We start from the raw sequence: 7677 nt of genomic DNA, 5'->3' as shown, positions 1-7677 counted from the left end.
TAGGCACTTTTACTTCAGAAAATTATTTATATTCCATTTTTGAAATCTTTAAAAAAATATATTTTATCTATCTCTTAGAGTGTACTTATGTTGTAATTGTGTGATTCTGTCTATCTGTATATAATATTGATACATCATGTTGTGAGCTTGGATGTAGAAACAAAACAGCGCGCCTTTCACTGTATCAGCAAATGAATGAAATGGAGATAGAGCCAACAGCACTTCTACTTCCCAGAGAAAATCAGTCTCTCCTCCCGATACACGAATCAATAAGCTCCGGTGAGCCTGGACCACTCAGCGCGGGAGAGCAGCTGAGACGGTCAGCCAATAGGAAAGCTCGCAGGATTTAGGCTAGATGCGCCATTTTACTGCGTCCACAACCATCCGGCAAGATGGTCCCCTTGCTTTGTCTCCCCTGACCGGAGTTGTTTCGGCATCCAGCAGCTATTCTTGCTTCCAATCCGCACCATCGAAAATCTGCAAATTAGATTGAGCTGGGCAACCCGTACTGCAAAGTGTCCGTGTCAGTGAAGAAATGACGACGGTGAAAAGCAGGTAGGAACACTGTTCAGCCTGTTTGTTTAGACAAGTCAATTTTGCATTATACCTTCGCTAGCGGCGAGCCGGGCCATGGCTGCCTACTGCTAGTTAGCACGCTAAGCTAGCCGAGTAGCTATTAGCTGCGTAGCCGGCAACGTTTAAGTTCGTACACATGCAGATTCAGACGTGCATATGCGTATTCCAGGATTTTTGTTAAAGTCATTCAGATGTTTAAATGCCATTGTTTTACAAAAAACTACTTGGTTTGTATTATGGCAAGAAAGCTAAACGTTACATTGCTCTAGCTAGTTAGTGTCAGGCTGCGGGTAGCGCGCGGGTTCGTGCCACGGTATCGTCAGAAAGAGGGAAGGCCTGTAGATGCATTTTTCGGTGCATGCCCATGCATTGGACCTTCTATGCGCTGTCGGGATTGCAATGTTGCCAGGGCAACGTGGGGCAGTGAAAAGAAGTAGTTGTGCATTAAAGGCGACCGCTAAACCCGCTAATGTTAGCATGTTCATGAACTTGGCACCCAGTGATAGTCAGGAGTTCCTGTGTTGTCAAAACATGGAAAGGGTTCGCTGAAGATAAAGAAGCAGCACAGTGCCGCAAAGGCGTCCGCTGCTTGTTTGACCAGTGGGCTCTTTTTAATCGACTGACACGGGATTTTTGGATACATCTTGGGCCTTTCTGTGGCTGGAAGGAGTGAGTGATAGCTCAACACAGCTCATAGCGATCTAATCAGCACATTATGATGACGCAAAATAAACACCGGTGCCTCTGCCTCAGGACTGATGTGCGGCTGATACATGCACGTAAAATCACGTGGGTAACGCACAGATTTAATGCAATAATAATATAAACATACATGCTGTAATTGTGCTGTTTTATGAACGATTTATTGACGGTATTTGAGGGAGTTTTGTTGGAGTTTTTTCCTATAGAATGACAACACAACCCCAAACATTGTCTGTAACCTTCGACGTTGCCAATAACTGTTTGGAGAAAACGTGTCCATTTGGTCTTACATCCAGAGGAGTATAATTCTGTGTAATAATAGGTATTAATTATTATTTAACATTATAAATGCATATATAAAATGTTCACATAGCTATGTTCTGTTAATGCTGCATAAAATACTATACTACTAATACTGAAATATGTGGATTATTTGGTATTTTCTTGTTTGGTTAAATCTACTGCTGCAGTGGTTTATTTCTAGTTGTATTAATTGTCATGGGCTGTTATATTTGTATCTGTGCTTTACTTTCTTTAGACAATGTGTGTGTAATACCTGTTTGTCCTTCAGTGGAAGATTTGAACATTGATTTTTGTACCATGCAGCCAAAAGAAAAGGAAAAAACATCTTCAGTTCAGCTGCTTAAAAATTAATGAAAAACACACACAGTGGAAAAGTAAACACAAACTACAAACATACAGAAACAGTGTAATTGTATCAGTACCTGCACACTACCTGGACAATAGAAACACAGCATGCTTAGTTTTGGATCATGGGTTATTTTAATAGTAAATACATGCATTTTTTTATAGACTCAAATCCCTGTAATTCAGATATAATATATTATTTACAGTGTTTTCTTTAGGAAACAAATCTTCATATGTCTCTCCAGGTAAAATGAGTCTGCCTTCTGAATCAAACCTCGACCAAATGGCAGAAAAAGCAGACGAAGTAAGTATGACACTCTCTATGTTTTGGCAATACTAAATTAAACTAATCCTAAATGGCACACATTTTTCTGTTTTGTTCTTAATTGTAAAGCTATTAAAATAAATTGTTTATTCCCGTCAGCCTGTTATCTCAACAGAAACTATGAAGCCCTCTTCTTCACGCAACAAGAGGTGAGGAGCAGTTTTCTTAAATGTGGCTGTTATAGTTTTGTTTGCAATTGCATGTTCTCAAAAGAGTTCTCATAGACACACAGCTTAAAATATTCAAGCTATGTGCTAACTCTTTTTAGGAAGCCCGCTACTGTAGCTAAGCACACTGGACTGAATGAATCCGACGCCTCTGATGAGAGTGAAAATGAAGGTGCCAATTCTGACAGTCCTTCAGACAATAACACAGGCAGCGTATCTAAAGGTATGAAATATAGAGATGCTTGTTGGTCGTAATATATTGTTGACGCTGAGTAGGATGCTGATGTTGGGATACTTTTTTTGCTGTTTTCTCTAATTAGGCACTTTAGTGATGAGGCCAGTTGGAAATGAAAATAAAGGCGCCATGAAGCTCAGAGTGGATTTCAAACAGAAACATACAGGTGATTTCATTTCAATATTTGTAAAGTGTGTGTGTGTGTGTGTGTGTGTATATATATATATATATATACCGTCAGCCATAACATTATGACCACTGACAGTTAAAGTGAACAACTCTTTATACATCAATACATCATTATTCTCATTTTCATTGAAAAACATATTAAAATGAATTGTAGTTTGATATTTGTGGGAATCTGTACCAAACAAAAATGTTGTCTTTAGTCTCTAGAATATGGATCACCAGGGGAAAATAGGGGAGGGGGAACTAGGTTGAATGAACATGCTTTATAAACAATCAGAAAAAAAAACAAAAACGAGTTTACTGATGCTGTCATGCTGACCTGAATCATTTTATTTTATTTTGAATTCAACTGGGCTCCTTTTATTTAATGTTTTGTTATTTATGATTTTTACTAATTCAATTGATTTACTTGTGGTAGTGGGGAGCATTACCTTTTTTTGGCTTCTGATGGGGGCATGACAGAAAAAGTTTGAGAACCACTGCACTATCGGAAGAGGGCAAGCCTACGGAGGCAGTGTGATGCTTTGGGCAATGTTCTGCTGGGATACCTTGGATCTTGCCATTCATGTTGATGTTACTTTGACATGGACCACCTACCTAAGCATTGTTGCAGACCATGACAAAGCAAAAATGGTTCAGGAGTTCTTGGCCTCCAAATTCCCCAGATCTCAATCCAGTTTAGGATCTGTGGGATGTGCTGGACAAACAAGTCTGATCCATGGAGGGCCCACCTCGCAACCTACAGGACTTAAAGGATCTGCTGCTAACGTCTGGGTGCCAGATACCACAGCACACCTTCAAAGGTCTAGTGGAGCCTCCTCGGGTCAGGGCTATTTTGGCTGCAAAAGGTGGACCTACGCGATATTAGGCGGGGGGTCATAATGTTATGGCTGATTTGGTGTTGCATAGAAATTAAATGTAAATTAACTAGATGGCCTGAAAGTAATCTGTGGGGGTAAAATGGGTAAATGAGACCGTGACAATTACTGATTTATTTTCTCTTAATCACAGATGATACCCTGCAGAAGAAGATAAACTGCACTGCTTGTGGAAAACAAGTGAACCAGTTTCAGCGCAACTCTGTGTTTGAGCATCCTGTGCTCAAAGTACTTATTTGCAAGGTGGGAATGTTCAAAAATAAATTTTACATATTTTCATAGCCATTATTGTGAAGTTCCACACTGACATTTTTTAGTCTTTCTGTTGTCTATGATGTGCCTAGTGATAGTTTTATTTCAACTTCCTCTAGTCATGCTACAAGTATTACACAAGTGATGACATCAACAGAGACTCCGATGGGATGGATGAGCAGTGCAGGTATGACATTTTACACAAGAACAATAAAACATTATGGTTTATTTGTTAAACTAAAGTGACAAGAAGGTTAACAATAGAAGTAATTAAGCATGCATTCTAACTTTGTAGACTTCTTTGTGTTCGAAGTGCGTGACATAGGCTGCTAATAATTTGAAAGCAACATTTAATGAAATATAATTTCGAATTAGTTTTTACCCTTTTGTCAATGTTCTTTATTTCTTTCAAATTGATCTTTATTTAGATTTTAGATAAAGATATTGCTTGATCCTTATCCAAGTGCCAGTCATGTTGGAAATCTTAGTACCAGTGGTCATAACTGCTGGTGGCCCTAAAACTCTGCTGATCTTTTCCTCACCAGGTGGTGTGCTGAAGGTGGCAAGCTCATCTGCTGTGACTACTGCAACAATGCCTTCTGCAAGAAGTGCATCCTGCGCAACCTGGGCAGGAAGGAGCTGTCAGTCATTACTGATGAGAACTCAAAGTGGCACTGCTATGTCTGTAGGTCAGAGCCCCTCCAGGACCTGATCTCCAAATGCCACAGCATCATGGAAAAACAAGAACTTGCGCAACACAAGCAACGAAAACCAGATAAAACTGAGGAACGTGAGAGCAAGACCCACAAGAACAAAGCAGTCAAAGAGCACAAAGCAGTTGTCAATGGAAAAGAACACATCGAAGGCTCAGGGACCATGACATTCTCCTACAAAAAACTGCAGATACCCAAAGAACTTATAAAGAAAACAAAAAAGCTTGTTGAAACTACAACTGGTCTGAACAATACCTTCATCCAGTTTATCCAGCAGGCAGCCGAGGACCAGGGAGATAAGTCTATCAGGTATCGGCATTTGAAAGCCTTTAAGGCCGTGCTTGCCGATTTGAAAAAAGCCCATAGTGCTTTGGAGGTGGCTTTGGAGCCCGAGTTCAGAAACATGGAGTTGCAGAATGGTAACGAAGGACAACATATTGTGAGAAAGAGCCCTGATGTTTTGGTGCCTGTAGAAAATGACCATGTGGATAAAATGGTGGATAAAATGGTGGATGCAGTTGATGAGGCTGACGCAGCAGAGGAGCTGGACCTGGAGCCGGAAGGGGAGCTAGACGGGGAGCAGGACGGGGAGCTGGGTGTGGAGCAGGACGGGGAACCAGAGGTTAAGCCAGACGGGGAGCAGGACGGGGAACCGGAGGGAAAGTTGGAGAGGGAGCTGGACGGGGAGCCGGATGGGGAGCTGGTAGAGGAACAGCATAATGAGCAAGACGTGGACACTGATCAATTGCCAGATGCGACTGAATTGAAGGACAGCCAAACGGAAACTGATGTGACCAAAAAGACAATTAAAACTGAAGTCTGTGATGATGGGCTGGTGTCAGCTGGTGAAATGTCCTTGGATCGTGACATTATGTCTGTCCCTCCTTCGGTTCCTGAAGAGCTTTTTCAGATGGTGGAGAGTCTTGCGGATTCCACCATGCTCTCACAGGCTGACACCGATTTGGTCACAGACACCAATACAAAGTCAAATGCAAACTCAACAGACACTCAACGCCCTCATCCCAAGGTGAAGAACCTCATAGTCAAACTGACTCCTGTGCCAGTTGTGACAACATGTGGGTCAAGGTCTTCCAGGTCCAAAAACAAAGAAAAAGATGAAGAGACGGTGAAGAAGTGTAAAGAAGAATGCAAAGAGAAGAAAAATGATGATGATGCTGCTGCTGAAAAAGTAGATGGGAGACACAGCCCACCACCCAGCCGTCGCTCGAGTAGAGTGAAGACCACTCCTTTGAGGAAGCAGACAGAGAACAAGGGCAAGGAAGAGACCTCTGAGTCGGAGTCAGAAGAAGATGGTAAAGGCAAAGTCAAATCCTCCAAGAAATCAAGGAACACCAAAAAAGAGGATCGGAAACGGACCAAGGCTACAGAGAAAAAGACGTTGGATTCTGACTCAGACGAAGTTCCAAACATACTGCTAGAGAAAGCTGCAGCAGGCCACAGCACAGATGAGGAACAGGGAAGCACAAGTGCTAAAAAGTGTTTATTCAAACTAAACAACACATCCACACAGAACACAGAGAAAGTAAAACGCAAAAGGAAGTCCGAAAGCTCTGATTCAGACTCGGAGAACAAAAGTAAAAAGACGTCCAAGAAAAAGAAAATTAATGGTTCAGACTCTCCCAACTCTGACTCTGACCAGGAGAAGGAGACAAAGGGTGAAGTGGGCACAGCAAAGAGGAGATCTAGCCGTGTGAAGAAACAAAATGAAGCAAAAGAGGATGACAAAAACTCTCCTGAGAGGAAGGCAGCCGAGAGGAGAAGGTCTTATGAAAAAAAGCGTAAGGGAAGGAGCTCCAAATCGACCTCCAAGCTGCAGTCATCCTCCAGTGAGGATGAGGAGGAGCAGCAGGCTGAAGGTGATTCTGGAGAGGACAGCGACGCACAAAAGATCAAACCTATTGTGGAGGATAACGTAGTGGGAGCTGGCGGACCTTTCCATCAGTCCTCAGGTAATTTGGACTAGAACAGGAGTTTTTAGTGGCTATCACCCAATTTAGCCAACTTCACTTTTCAGTCCATGCGTTGGAAAAGTTCAGTATTTTTCCTGGCTCTGGCCGAAGGTAACAAAATCCCCTTACCAGTCCCTCAAAAGCTCACTCATGACCATAGTCTCTCATTTGGTTAAGCTGCACAAAAACTGGACAGCTGTACTGTAAAAAATTACTTGCCAGGCAACTCTTGGCAAAAAGCCATTAAGCGCATGCCATCAAATGTCATTTAATTTCTTTAAATTACTTAACAATACGTGTGTTATCTTGTTCTGTAGGAGACGAAGGGGATGATAAAGAGAGAGTCTCTCGGGTTTGTGAAGATGATGACGACGATGATCCTGAAAACAGGTAGTTAATAAAACACTAATTAAAGTTTAAAGTTTCTCTTGACTATGGGAAAAGACAATTGATCAGGAGTTATATCTATATCATTCAACATCAACAATGAAAGCAGTTTTGAAACGGTGTTCTGGTTTTTACAGAAACCTTAAGGATTTAAATTGTCAATCGGCTAGAGCTGTTTAACCTAATAAATTAGCTGGGTTCTTGGAGCATACTGCAGTTCTTTACTCACCATGCTCAGGACCTCGCTGATAGTTGTTTTGATTTTAAATACTTAAGAATGTATCCGTAGGGCAGCATTTCTCTCTGGTTTATCCCAATCAATCTGTATCTTTGCCCAACAGTGCCCATAGCAATGTCATAGTATCATGGAGTTTCTATGCACTGCCTGGTTTCCATCACTTATCATTCACTAGCTCCAAGGAGAAACTGATCACTTTCCAATAATATTCCACTCATGAATTGCTGTGTAGAGATGTTAAATTGCTGGAAAGTAGTTTCAGGAACTATTTAAAATGTGAGTCTCTATTCTTGAAGTAACTTTTTTTCATCAATAAGATTGTTTTGTAGATAATTTTTTATTATGTGATTAATAAAAACATGCTTCCAACACCCTGACTGTCTGTTCCCCCCCCCCC

The 7677-nt window shown here is 41.4% G+C and overlaps 1 protein-coding gene across 3 annotated transcripts in view; it reads left to right on the top strand.

The window, feature by feature from the left end:
- The first annotated feature begins 356 nt into the window (after positions 1 to 356).
- Positions 357 to 7677, top strand: part of atrx (ATRX chromatin remodeler) — a 36676-nt gene continuing 29355 nt past the window's right edge. The window contains exons 1-9 of one of the 3 annotated variants that reach the window (XM_046029759.1): positions 357 to 555; positions 2172 to 2230; positions 2351 to 2400; positions 2520 to 2641; positions 2739 to 2819; positions 3854 to 3963; positions 4092 to 4159; positions 4518 to 6655; positions 6973 to 7045. In XM_046029759.1, the coding sequence (XP_045885715.1) occupies positions 2177 to 2230; positions 2351 to 2400; positions 2520 to 2641; positions 2739 to 2819; positions 3854 to 3963; positions 4092 to 4159; positions 4518 to 6655; positions 6973 to 7045 (2696 nt within the window). In that variant the 5' untranslated portion in view covers positions 357 to 555; positions 2172 to 2176. Of the gene's footprint in view, positions 556 to 1023; positions 1246 to 1297; positions 1366 to 2171; positions 2231 to 2350; positions 2401 to 2519; positions 2642 to 2738; positions 2820 to 3853; positions 3964 to 4091; positions 4160 to 4517; positions 6656 to 6972; positions 7046 to 7677 lie in introns of those variants that run through there. The other 2 variants (XM_046029760.1, XM_046029758.1) reach the window with 2 other exon arrangements.

The sequence above is a fragment of the Micropterus dolomieu genome, linkage group LG19 (assembly GCF_021292245.1).
Source record: "Micropterus dolomieu isolate WLL.071019.BEF.003 ecotype Adirondacks linkage group LG19, ASM2129224v1, whole genome shotgun sequence".
NCBI classification, from domain to species: Eukaryota; Metazoa; Chordata; class Actinopteri; order Centrarchiformes; family Centrarchidae; genus Micropterus; species Micropterus dolomieu.
Note: the sequence above shows the minus strand (reverse complement) of the source record. Positions and strands in the feature narration are given on the sequence as shown.